The 14,002-nt window shown below is 40.3% G+C and overlaps 1 protein-coding gene across 2 annotated transcripts in view; it reads left to right on the top strand.

Moving 5' to 3' along the window:
* LOC140940139 (uncharacterized) overlaps positions 1–3,483 on the top strand; it is a 14,961-nt gene extending 11,478 nt beyond the window's left edge. Inside the window, exons 8-9 of one of the 2 annotated variants that reach the window (XR_012166304.1) lie at positions 1–1,508; positions 2,622–3,483. The exon at positions 1–1,508 is cut by the window's left edge and continues 117 nt beyond it. Coding sequence is in view for 1 of the 2 variants with exons in the window: in XM_073389037.1 (XP_073245138.1) it covers positions 1–542; positions 2,622–2,703 (624 nt within the window). In the remaining variant the exon portion in view is untranslated. The remainder of the gene's footprint in view (positions 1,509–2,621) is intronic. The other variant, XM_073389037.1, reaches the window with a different exon arrangement.
* The last annotated feature ends 10,519 nt before the right edge of the window (positions 3,484–14,002 follow it).

The following is a 14,002-nucleotide window of genomic DNA, read 5'->3' as shown; positions in this document are numbered from 1 at the left end:
GACCGTGATCGCAGGAGAGACCGTGACAAGGACCGTGATAAGGACCGTGACAGAGATCGTGACCGCGATAGGGACCGTGACCGAAGGAGAGACCGGGATCGAGACAGGGAGCGTGATCGTGATAAGGATCGGGATCGTGAAAGGGATCGGAATCGTGACAGAGATCGTGATCGTAAGCGTGATCGTGACAGGGATCGTGACCGTGATCGTGACAAGTACCGTGACAGGAGTCGTGACCGGAGCCGTGAACGGGATCGCGATCGTGATCGTGATCGTGATAGAGACCGTCGGCGTGACAAGGATCGCGATCGAGATCGCGACCGGGATCGTGAAAGGTCGAAGGAGAAGGAAAGGCGACGCGATAAGGATGATAAAGACGACAAGCGCGAGAAAGACAGAGATGATGTAAAGGACGAAGAGAAGCAGACAAGCAAAGACGATGGAGAGGAAAGGAAAAGAGAGGCTCCTGACGAGGAAATGGCTGATAAAAGGGACGGCTCGGCTGATAAGGAGGAGAAAGATAAGTCCAGATCCCGCAGCAGGTGAGTGCACTATTGACTCGTGGGGTGGGTAGTACGAGAATTATTGGACTCGTCAGGAAGCCATTATATTTGTAGGTGTGTAGATTTCTTTAAGTAAGGTTTTAGTAACGAAGTTGTTGTTGGTTGATTCTTGGGGAAAGTAATAATCTCACTGTGAGCATACAATGAGCTGTGTTTGCAATCAGCGCACCGCAAGACATCCTGGATCCTGCCGCTAACAGATTATCAGTGCTTTGAAAGATACTTCAGAGCGGAACAGAACAAATCAAGGTACCTCATTCTGTTTTGAATTCAATTGTACTTTGAATCTGTTAAATTCATTATTTTATGCAAAGCCACGTCAACAGACGCACGAGCCGGGCAAAGAGTTCCTTATAGCTGGAAACTTAAACAAGGTACACTTACAAAATTGTTTTCTTTGATTTTTGTATTGAATTTTGTCTCAATCAAGATGATATTTGCTGATCCGTCTCGTAGGCAAATTCAAGGTAATCTTTCTGATTTTGAAATATAATAACAATTAAGAATTGTTAGTCGCTTTTGTTTCCTACTCGAGCGATATCAAAATGCAACGTTGGCGGCCTAGATCCTGTTCACAATGCTGTTGTTCCTTTGCTCAAGTCGACTTGGCATCGAAACAAAACTTTCTTTGTCTGTAAGTCAAAAACGTTTCAATTCACCAAGAAATGAGGATTCTGCGCAGTAGCACCAGTACGCACCGGAAGTCAGACTAGCGTGTACAGCGGAAGTCAGCGTGCACCGGAAGTGAAGGTACCCAGTCATTTCTGTGTCGATTTTGGTCAGGCTTCAGTTGATCGTATTAAACCCACTTACGTTTACAGTGAGTTTTCAGTTAATATCTGGTTATCAAGGAGATCAATAGGTTCATTGGCTCTTCTCTGCTACGGAACAGCCAGACAAGTAACCGGCTTAAAGTGCGACTAAAAAGCCGTCATCTTGTAAGAGGTATTCACTCAGGTATTTGAGATCATGATGTATAGTGGCTAGGATCATCAACCTCATTTGTTTGGTTGTGTGAGGGCCTGAGGAGTAAATGTCTCCTCGTTCCATATGCCATGCGTTTTTATCAGCTGTAAATGTCCATGTGTTTGAATCCAGCATTGCAGGCGTGTGAACGCTGAGTAGTTCGTATTTATAGCCGCCATCTTTGATTTTGCAAGCAGAGTCATATTAGGGGTGATCAATCAGTAAAACTGGGATCAGTTGATTAGGCACATAGAAGCCCAAAAACACGGCGAAGTGTGAGGGTGGGGGAGGGGAAAAAATTATTTTCGTGTTTCCACTATGTCTATCTCTGCCTCCTTTACTCGGATTCATTATAGTGCTTGTGCTACCCAGACTCAGGAGAAACGCCTGCAATGCAAGCTAATGTGTTGGTTCTTTGGTAATCTTTGATCTTGATTCATTAGCAGTTTATTACTTTGTGTATGCATTTATTATATGCTACCAGCTGTAATTCCTCCAGAGATTGCTCCTCCTTCGCCTTATGATAAATTTGAAATAAGTGTTTCCCCACAACTGAATATTTCCATCCCTTTTTTTGTCTATCCATCAACTAAACTTTTCTTTTGGCGTTAAAGCAGGCTAATAACTTAGACTGACAGCAGTTTAAAGCGGTTTTTAAATGTTTCTCTTTTGAATTTGATCATTCAAATGACCAGTGTTAATAAATTCCAGCTCGTGGTTTTTCATACTGAGAGATTTTATCCACACATCCAAACGCTGCTGAGAGCTTAAGCTAAAACTTTCAGCTGGCAGTTCTTCATTCAAGAATAGTCATAAGATTGGAAAAGTCAGCTCATTAATGAAAAAGCGTTAGATAACTTGGATGGCTCACGTGTTCTTTAAACTATACACAAGAAGTTACGCAAAAGAAGTATCCTTATCATTATATCCTTCTTCTTTCGTGTCGTGTGGCTTGTAATAACTGAAAAGAGGATAATATTCTTTTAGTATTATAACACACACCCCTTCCCCTCCCGGTGTATAGTATATATTGCGGCCATAGTGCGCGGTATTGGTAATCTAGACACCTCATTCCTCATATGTCATTCACAGGTCACGTGAGAAAGATGAAGAACGCGACAAAACGGCGACTTCTTCCCCCAAGAGCCGTTCTCGATCCAGCTCTCCTGTGTAATCTGGACGGACATCGAAACGCGGACCAGAAGAGAGAAGAAACTCAAGATCTCGTTTCTTTAAAAGTTTTCATTTCAAGTAGGTTAGTTTCAGCACTTAGATAATACTCCTCTGTTTCTCGAAAAAGCTCGCACGTTGCATCTTCATTATTTTGAAGACCATGTAATTGTACTTATTATTTCTAGTTTGATGTTCATACGTAGAATCAAGTTGGAGTCCGTAGAGTGGTTTTAAATTGCGTGACGTAATGCGGCCAATCATAGCACTAGCTCCCAGTCAAATGAACCAATCACGTTTCAAAGCAAACCAATGAAGCGGAGGCCAAGCGCGGGAGAATTCTTTTGAGCTATCCGGGTTTGATTATGATTAAGCTTTTGATTGGTTGACAAATTAGTGCGAAAATTTTCTGCCAATCACAAAGCATTGCCTGGCAATGCTGTCGATGCTCAAGATAAAACCACTCTTTATCGTAGGCATTTTGACAGAAAGTGTGTACGCAAACTTGTTGCATTGTTTGCTGTGACAACCTAAGTAATAATAGCCATTGAAAACTTGATGTGTTCGGGCAATTTTACTTCGTGAAAAGTCAGTGCTAGTTTTGATCAACTGCTTTGGAAAAATTGTCTTTTTTTTTCAGATTTGGTATTAAAATATTTATATTGCTGATTTTTCGAACTGTCGAAACGAAAGAATTACCAAAACTTAAGTTTTCCTGTTTTCTGTAGTTTAGGAAAATAGCCTTTACATCACAAAGTAAAATAAACATTTTCTTTGACGAAAACCAACTGTTTTGCTGCTGAATATTTCGTTAGAGTGGTGAAACATGACATGGGAGGCCTTGTGCTCGCTGTAGATGCACCTCTTCCCCATTTTTTGCGCGCTGTACACTCTTGCGTTGCCACGTTTTCGTACGCTTTACACCCTTCTGTGCGCAAGTTTCCACGCGCTTAAGGTGACTCGACCCAGTTTTTTTTGGGGGGGGTACCATCCTACTTTGAAGCTCTCTGGTATCCCCACCTTTACTTTTATCGTAAGTCTAACACATAGAATGGATAACATATAGATCAATCTACAATATAACATAAAATTTTTGGCGATCGGAGTAAATGTCACGTGGTTATAATGCCACGCCCCTTTGAGGTCTGAGTCGAAAATCTGCTGTTGCCGGTATTTTTTCGTGAAAATCTCTCAGCTACACATAGTGCGCATTAGTGCCTTACGCTGAACAGAGTTTCACCAAAATCGCAAAGACCCAATTCGAGAAATTCAGCGGTTTCCAAATTTAGGTCATAATTTATGCGAAAATGATAAGCAAACTTTACACGGATTATATCTAATAAACTATGAGATTCATCTCTTTATTTTGGGCATCGTTATAACAGATGGGTCCTTGCAAGTTAGCAAAACAATTTAGGGCCTTGTAAATGCGCGCGATTTCGAGCAAAGCAAACATATAGAAATTATAGTTTTCGCTATTTGTTGACGTTTGTCAGCGTTTAAGAGTCAATCTCACGAAAAAAGCATTTTCTCAAAAATTCGTAGTTTTTTTTCCTTCAAATTTTTTCAGGGCCACAATTGATTAACTAACTACCCAGACTCTGAATTTCATGGTCATTGAAAAACTGTGACATTACTTTCTATAAGCCCAAACTTGAGTAAACATTGAAGATTTTTAGCGTTTTGGCTGAGTTTGTGCTTTGGGAGTTGTCTATTGTTTCTAGTCTGTCATTATACAGCATTCTTGTTCAGCACGCGTGCAATGACCATGCTTGGCTGACTTCCGAATGCTCACCACGCGTGAGTGAGTGAGTGAGTGAGTAACCACGCGTTCATGCAACCACGACGTTGTCGTTGAAAAATTTGGACGGTCGTGGTTTTGACACCGCTTCGGTGAAAAGTTCGACCGCACCGGCTAAAAAATTGTCCTCGGTTTTGGCGTTCGTACGGTTAGGGTTGTTTCGTGTGAGCGGAACATCTAAACGGACCCGTTATTAACCGGTGGAATGTGCGTTTCATGTCAAGTAAACGTAGCCTTAAAGGTACAGAAAAACGGGCAACAAAAAACGTGCAACTTGCCTTGCAACATTGCTGCAAAACGAGTTGAATAGCGATGTTGCGCGTTTTACCACTCACGGTCAAACCTGTTAACAACCTGATTTTTTGCAAGACAGGTTTGATGTGGGTGGTAAAACGCGCAATATCGCTATTCGACTCGTTGTGCAGCAATGTTGCAAGACAAAAGTTGCCCTTTGTTGCCTGTTTTTCCGTACCTTAAGCGATGTTTTCGCTGCTTTCGCCATCCTCATATCTTAACAGGGTCCTTATTTTTTCCCCGCAATGGTGGAACAGTGGTGGGGCCTAAGGCTATGCAGGGGCGGTTCGAGGGGGAGGGTGCAGGGGGGCACGCACCCCTCCCCCTGAGAGAGCTCCTGACAACTGGTATTCCCCCAAAATATGCAGATATGTATGATATGTATTCTCAGCAGTTCACGTTATTGCCTAGTCAAAAGTCTTCTTATTATTTGCTTTTAAAATTTGTTTTTGATTACCAGTGAGTTACGCTTTTCCTTTGTGGTGCACCCCCTTCTAAGAAAAATTCCTGGATCCGCCCCTGCTATTACACACTATACACAAAAAGCTATCCGATATATTATGACCACCTATTCGATATATGACTCTCAACTTAAGAAATCGGCACGGCTCAACAACAACAACAACAAACTTAATTAATAAACTGATAATATGACAGAAGCATTGCCCGCAGCTAGCAAGGCTATGCGATGCGAGGCGGGGCCGGGCAATGCGTGCAAAATATGAAATTAAGACTACCATTAAGAGTAAAAACCCGCGTTACAGAAACACGCAGAAGTCACTGTTCTTACGTGTGAACAGAAGCCCTACTGATCCGGTATGGCTGTCGTGCTGTCGCAAAAGCTGTGAACAAAGCCTGAGTTACATTGTATCATTTTTATTATTCCTCTCCGACCACATACCGTTTGTTAAAGGCCCCTATACTACCCCTGTCTACCCCTCTTGCAACCATAAGCGGTCGAAAACGAATCAGAAAGAATGATGCGATATTGTAAACGGTTTAAAATAAACCTGTTGTAATTGGGAAGACAAAAATCATAACCACGTATAAGATAGGTCAACATTGATGTTAATAAAAGTGAATCAAACAAAGCTGGCAGTGGTAAAAGTCGTAAAATAAAACACGGAACTGAGTAAGTTGGATAATAAACAGAGTTTAGTCTTACAGCATTACTCTCAGCATTCGCGTGACCAAGATGCGGCCGGATGTGAGAGAAAAAATCCCTTTGAAAAATAGTGCCTGATATTAGAACATTTCTGAAAGTACACTTTGACTGAAATATCTGTCGCGCTTAAGAAATCTAACAAATAGAAAAACCTTACACTCAACTAGTATTTGACTCAGCCGCTACAGTAAAAACCAGCAACTAAGAACCTGGTTTTTAAAAACCTGTTAGGCTAAGATTTGCCAGTTAGGGTCCTTTATGCAAGCCTGTTTAGCCTTAAATGTGAAACAGGTTCTTTTTTTTTTTTTTAACCTACAAAACAAAAGTAAAAAAAACTGTATTTTTGGGCAAATAAGATAAGTCAACATAAAGAATCCTCTTTGGAGACATACTGAGGTGTCTTATCACTCCCAACTGCATTGTAATGATATGCAAACTTTATATAAGGAATAAGCTGAATACCACTAATTACCCTTATTAGCTTCGAAGCAGTGTATTTCTTCTCCAGAAAATAAGAACTTATTAACGAACCTACAAAGCCTAAATTTGTGCTAATTACCATTTATGGAAGAACCTGTTTAGGCTAACTTGGGAAAATGCAGGTTCTTACCTGCCTTGTGGGTTTTTACTGCTGTTTTACTGTAGCAGATGAAAGTGGGAAAGTACTTTAACTGTAACTTTTTCATTAGCACTTATAATTACTTTTAATTTTAGAAACCCTTCGGCTTGTGGTATCGTATGGCGGTTATAAGATATTGTTGCTGACAAGTACCATTGTATCAATTCGTTTCACTTCGATTTGATTCCAACTTGCCATTAATAAGTTCATTTATTCCCACTAGTCCGTACTTCACTTTACACCTGTACCTTTTAAAAAACTTATATCTCTGTTTCCGAATTTTCAGATATTCCCTCAGCTTTAACATCCTCTGTTTTCTTCTCAACTGAATCGTGGTTAGGACTTCGAGGAAGCTTCATTTCCTGTTTGATGTCTGCTTTGTGAAACCCCATTTCTAATTTCTCTGAGGAAGCCTTTTTACTATGGGCCAAGAGTCGCTTCAGCTGATGTATAGTTAGCTCTCCATTTTCTCCAATGTTGTTCACATCGGCAGCAGCCAAATTCATCAAAGTACCTTTGCCTGACTCCTTCCTTAACGCCTTGTTAAGCTTCTTTAGGATTCGCTGTTTTATTAAAATCCTGCGCACTTTCTTCAAGTCGTGGTGATCTAAAGATCGCAAATCCTCAAGAACGTTCGCCAGTCGGTTCTGTTTGATGTCTTTCTCTTCCATGAGGTTTTCCTGGTGAATTACAGCGTCGCTATTTTTCTCCCCATTTATGTCATCTGCTGCGATACAAATTACAGCGGCCAGAAAGAAAACGCAACTAAAACTCAACCTAATCATACTCCAAGGCAATTGGTTGTGACCAGAGTTGCTCCGTAAGTTCGCTTTCCCTTGATAAAAATGAGAAAAATAACCATGCGGTCAATTTTATGTACACTTGGAGACCACACCATGGCATTGTAAACGTCATTTTCTCAGTATTGATCAACTGACAAGAGATTGGTTGTGCGAAACAGCGATCAATACATGGAAAGTTTATTCAACAAATTTCTTTGCTTGTCTCTATAAATTAGCTTTTAAGTTCAAGGAAACGTGGAAAGGACTGGGAAGTCAAGATTGTGGTCAGCCTGTTTTCGTGCTAGTTAGGGATTCTCAGAATCTTCTAAGTTATGCCGGCTCATTAGTGGTTATTGTAAAACTTTGGTAACATCATGAAAAACTACGAAAATAAATCAGAGCATGCTTAAAATAGTTTATTGACGAAATGTTGCCATGGCGATTAGTTTTTAACCAATCAGAGAAAGAATGGGTGATAGTTCTGTGAAGAAAAAGATGAAGTCGATCCCAGGGTCTTTCGGTTTCTGGCGATTCCATTTTGAGACTGGCCACAGTGGAGACTAAAGTCTGTCAGTTGAAGTGGATTTGGGGGTGTAAAATGAAGTTTAGTGATAAAAATAAATTATTTGCGCTAAAATTAATCCAGATGTAAGTACTCTACATCTTTCTCAATTTTTATCAACGAAAACATCAACAACAACAGTTAAACAACAATGTTCATGTTAAGTTATTTTATTTCTATGTTTTAATAAATGTGGAGGTGAGTGCAGAATTTTCCAAACTTTTGCCCAAAAGCAAGGTAAAGCTGAGATCACTAGAACAGTTAAAGAATTGCAAATTTAAAAAAAAAACGCCCTTACTCCCAGCTTAATCACTGATATATCTGGTGGCTTAGACAACTTTGAATTTTCTCTGAAGTAGTAGTGTTTTTTTTGTTGCTGTTGTTGTTGTTGTTTTTGTCTCAAAGAGGGTTCTAACATGAGATCAGCTCTGTGGATATGAGATCATATAGTGTGACCATTCAAATGAAAGCTACTGAGGAGTACTTTTCTGTGATGCTGTTTATTATGCTGTTCAAGGTGGTTTTAACGTTTGAGCCTGGGGTCGAAATCCGCTACAGCATGCTAAAGTGAGACAATTCAGATGAAACCTCTTTGGCGTTACTTTCACATGGAAGTATTTGCTTTTCAGCATTCACCTAATTAACGACGCGAAGACTGACTAACATTGATATCGTGTGCCCGTAGTCGCTCCGTCAGTAAAACTTACAGCGCCGTAGCTAGTATGAGGCCAACCGAGGCACTCGCCTCGGTAAAATTTTGACGAATTTCGCCGATCATTTTTATTTTACATAAGCGATCATCGGATATTTTAAACGCATCATGATATTACAAAGAATTCAGCAATTCAGTCAATATACTATGAAAAAATTACCATATCATCGATCTCAAGGGGCTACGTACGTTAACTCAAATTTTTTTTGAACAAATACTGATCAAAACCATTGGCGAGGTTAACGGTCACCCAGATTATGTAGCTTGTTTCTGATTATTGCTTTTTAAATTCCACTTAAATTAACTCGAAAAAAAGTTACCGAAAGGCCCAGAAAATGCTGCAAATCGCATTTCCGAGAGACTAAAGTTCAAAATTTCTCGGGGGGGGGGGGGGGGGGGGGCATGCCCCCGAACCCCCCTTGCAACTCCCGCCTGCCTCGGTTGGCCGTTTGGTCTGGCTACGGCACTGACTTAACCATCGATCTTTGATGATATATGGTCGTGTCGGTACTTTAAAAGTGGTTGATTGGTTTCCCATACACCTTAATAGTTATTGATAAAAGTATTCGACATTGAACAACAGGTCAGCAAGGAATGGGAATCGTGAGACGCTGAGAAGCAAATATTGAAAACATTGCAACTCGTTTTCGTTCATTTTCGAAATAAACTTTATAAGAAGTGAAGAGAAACCATTCTAAGCTCTCTTGAAGATGCTTCGTCTTGGGGTAAAAATAGTAATTATATCATGACTCTAAGTTTTTGGTTAAAAATTCCGACGCAATAATGGCTCTAGCAGTATCCCTGTGAAATATCATTTGAATTACTATTATTGGAAAAGTAAAACAAAATTAATTGTTTTGTAAGCAAAGTCTTGATTTGGCCACACTACCAGGCGGTAAATTATACTTAAATGTTGGTTTATAAGGCCATCCCCCTTTTTTTTTCTTTTAGCGTCGAATGCGTTTCCTGATATTGGGTAGGTCGGTCGGATTGAAACAAAAAAACCTCAAAAAAAAAAAATAACCAGAAGTCTCGGAATAGGCGGCCCTGGTACCCCAGGATGACGTTAAAAGTTATCATTTACATATTTGGATTAACAAAATGCACAATATACTGTAAACAATGTTCCTGTTTCTGTTCCTGGTTTTCTCTACACTGTTACCAACCTCATTTTTCAGATTGAAAGAATTATTTCAAGAGAAAAATGGTTTAGCTACGTCGTTACTCCTTCTTCTTCTTCTTTTTTTTTGAAAATGCCAAAAATTTAAGTCGGTCGGACGACGCTACAAACTTACAAAGGAAGAAAAAAAAACTGTCTGCATTGGTCAGCTTATACTGGCTCACGCCTCCTCTTCACCCTGCGCACGGTCGCCGTTCGTGGCAATAAACAGCTAGCTCGTGCCAAAAAAGTGGCTTTTAAGTGATAATAAAAAACAAATTAAATGTTTTCAAATGATGTCCTCGTTTTAATAACCTGGTAAGCAGTGCTATATTCCCACGATTCTCTCTCTTCCTCCCTGAACACTTTGGAACGAGGCTGAAATGTAGCCTACCCCAACCTCGTCCCCAGGGTCTTTTCGTTTTCCAATATGGCGGAGACAGGAAAACGAGGAGCGCGATCCATTCAACCAAAATTTCCAGAAATTTCGGTCCAAAACTCAATGGATCGGTTCGGTCCAACCGGAAAAGTTTCGAAAAAACGGGTCCACCTTTTGAGGTGGACCACTTTTCCCGGTCGGACCGGTTGGAATTTTGGTTGAATGGATCGCGCCCGAGAAGACCCTGGGGACGAGGTTGCAGCTAACTGTCAAAAGTACTTTTTTTCAAAATGGCGACTACGAAAAGATTTGCAAAATTGTGTTTGGCTTCAGATGGTGATGAAGGTAAGTTGTAATAAGACATCAGTATTAGCATGCGCCCAATTTCTTCCCATAAGGAGTAACATCTGCTATGAGAGAATACTTACAGGCTAGGTAAGTCAGCGAATGGTTGGTGCTTTACTCAATTGTTATGCTTTGCGTTTGAAGTTACCGTAATTAAGAACCCCAAGTTCAATCCTTGGCGCTTCGTATTTTCAAGCCAAGTATGGCTTTTACTCTTTCATAATTTTTTTTATCAGCATCAAATTATTTACAACGCAGAGGGCCCATTGCCAGCATGGCAGACTCTTCGGGAGTCGTAACTGTATGGAAACAAACAAAAAATACTTCCAAGATACTGCTTTTGAAATGAAAATCACTTATCTTGTGTTTGTGTTGTGTCGTTTGCACCGCTGCCTGTTCTCATCTGGAGCTGCAGTCGACTCCTGATAACTCGAACCCTCGCTAACTCGAATCTCGCGCTAACTCGAACCAAAATCGATTTCCCCTGGATTTCGGTCATACATTCACTGTAATTTTACCCTGGGTAACTCGAACCCTCGATAACTCGAACTCCCGCTAACTCGAACCAATTTTCGTTTCCCCTCAGGTCATTTTCTATATAATTTTACCCTTGATAACTCGAACCACGTTTTGAGCCCTTAAAAAGTCGGGAAAAAAACCCGTCTACGGACGTGCTTAACATTGAATTTTGGATTTCCTATTGACGTGTTGTAGGAGTATAGTTTACTAGTGGAGGCTGATGTTGATTGTCATGCACAGGCTAACGTGAAGCACCTTTTCTTCTCAAAACAGTAAAACGCATGCTCTATTTAGGCTATGTTTTGTTACCTTACGTTCTGTTTTATAATATAGAAGTATCTTTTAATTTTCACTTGACATTTCTACAATTAAATGTGATTAAAATGTTCACTGTGCAGTAAAAACTGTTTTTTACCATACTCTCGGCTATTTTCTTCGAACTCTCGATAACTCGAACTCCCGATAACTCGAACCTTTTTTCGATTTCCCTTGAAGGTTCGAGTTATCGGGAGTCGACTGTATTTAGAAGCTAGCGTGAAGTTCAGCTGTCTCCTCGTTTCTCCCGATACAGGAGAAACGAGAAGACATCTGTTCAAACGAGGAGACATCTGTTGAATCTTTTGTTCAAACGCAAGAACGGTTGTGGCGATTTCCGCGACCGAGTGAAGCCGCACCGTGCCGATCCCTAAACTGGAGATTCACCCATCAGGTAGCTATCCAGTATAGTGTGAACTTAGCCTTAACCCTTTAAGCCCCAAGAGTGATGAGAATCAAATTTCTCCTTGTAATATCACTGCTTTGTAAAACAGATTAATTGGTCATGAGAATTAAGGACATGATCACACTAGATGAATCTTATTGATACTTCAACATGAATTCTCCACACTACTTCTATTGAAAACGTATAGTGATAACAAATGAAAATTTGAATTTTGATGTTAGGGTTTAAAGGGTTAGTTTCTTTCCTATTACCATACCAACAACAGGGCTAAACTTCCCTGGAACAACAAGACCATCCTCTGAATAGGTTTCTCCAGTTCGTTCAAATGCCTTTTTAAACGCATTGATGGATTGAAGGCCTTTTATTTAATGGCCTGACTTCTTTAATGGAAATGTCCCATTCATCTTCAGTCATTTTCTTTGACTCTTTATAAGGCAGACATCTCTTTAAGTTGGACACCTAGAGTTGGTCCTTGCTGTTCTTCAATCATTTTCTTTGACTCTTCATAAGGCAGGCACCTTTCTAAGTCAGACACCTAGAGTTGGTCCTCGCTATTTTTTAGTCATTTTGTTTGAGTCTTTGTAAGACAGACAACTCTTTAAGTCGGACACGTAGCCTGTAGAGTTGGTCCTTGCTGTTCTTCAGTCATTTTCTCCCTAAAACGAACACCTAGAGTTGGTTCTTGTAGTTCTTCAGTCATTTTCTTTGACTCTTCATTAGCCAGACACCTCTCTAAGTCAGACACCTGAGTTGGAGTACTAATTCCATAAGGAGAGGTTCAGCCGTAGTGAGTCCACCGCCCTTTTAGTTCATAGTTCATAGGATCTAAATGAACTTGCATTGACTTTTGTCCCAATCAACCGGTTTCTGTGACTCTTTTTATCTCCCTTAGCCTTTCTTAAAGACGTTCTCTAGGCTTGTATTGTAACCCTGGGACCAAGAAACCCCTCATCTACTGTTTTATAAGGCAGATACCCAGCTCTCTTCTCCGCAGAGGAGAGAGCTAGGGCCGTAGCCCACTGTTTTGGAGATATGGTATACAGGGGCTTTTCATGGGTAATATAAATTTAGCCTTAGAAACAAATGATGTTACTGAAGCATACAGTGTTCTACAGACTCCTTGTGGTTCGGATCTATAAGGAGAATGAATCTGGGGGAGCTTGGAATATTGGCAAAATTATTTCGTGTTCCATGGCCGACCCTGAAATGGCTGAGGGTCTAGAGAGAGGATACTGGGTGTATCATGATCAGTTTATCTTTATTAAAGCTACGAAATTTTCACGATTGCTTTTTTTGCAGTCATACTAGGGTGCTGGTACAGTGCTCTCAAAGCGGAAAGCAAAGAAGTAATTTCTCTTTATACTAAATCATACCGCAGTGAAAAAATGAGAGAGAACACTAAACTTTTCTCATGCATATCAGTATAACGTATGTATGTCATAAGGAATGTGTATGTTGTGGTTCAATTTTATCCTTGGTGGGGTGAATTCATTTGCAACATACGCGTATGACTGTCGCATTATTTTTTTAGTGTTTTTAGGCCTAAAACATTAAAAATTCCAGCGGGCTACTGCCGCGTAGTACACGGCAGTAGCAGGACTTGGTTTCAAACGTCGCGCTACTGCCGTGCTAGAGTCGAATTTATTTCGATCAATTGAGTTCGGCACGGCAGTAGCACGACGTTTGAACGGGCCTAAGTTGTAAATGAATCCATCCTTGGTTGAAATTTCTTTTCCTTTGTTTCAAACTCATTACCAACATGACCATATCCAAATTACAAAGGAAAATAAACTTTAAAACAATGATAAAATTGAACCACAACATGTATGTCTGGTATGTTATGTCCTCGATAAAGCAGTTCCGAAATACGTACGCATTCCTTCGTGTTTATTCGTCGTTAACTGTGCTCCAATATTTTCTCGTGAAAAAATCACGTTTCCTTCTCCGACGGCGGAACCTCAACTTTGACCTAACTTTGATATTATAAACAATATTGGACTGTGTTCCGTTTCCGCGGGCAATATTTCGTGTTTTGAAAAGGTTTTCCCGACTAGGACTTTAAAATGCAAAGGGAAATAAAGCGAAAATGCAAAATCAAAGCTGAATTAGAAATTATTTTCTATTTCGTCTTGCAAAATTTGTTCCAGAGAGGGTTTTTCTTTTGAAGAAATGACGTTACCTAAAAGTCGGTTTAGCGCGTGTGTAGTTGAAAGAGCACCTGTCAGAGAACTTGTCACGTAGCATT

Source organism: Porites lutea, chromosome 6 (assembly GCF_958299795.1).
Source record: "Porites lutea chromosome 6, jaPorLute2.1, whole genome shotgun sequence".
In the NCBI taxonomy this organism is placed as follows: Eukaryota; Metazoa; Cnidaria; class Anthozoa; order Scleractinia; family Poritidae; genus Porites; species Porites lutea.
Note: the sequence above shows the minus strand (reverse complement) of the source record. Positions and strands in the feature narration are given on the sequence as shown.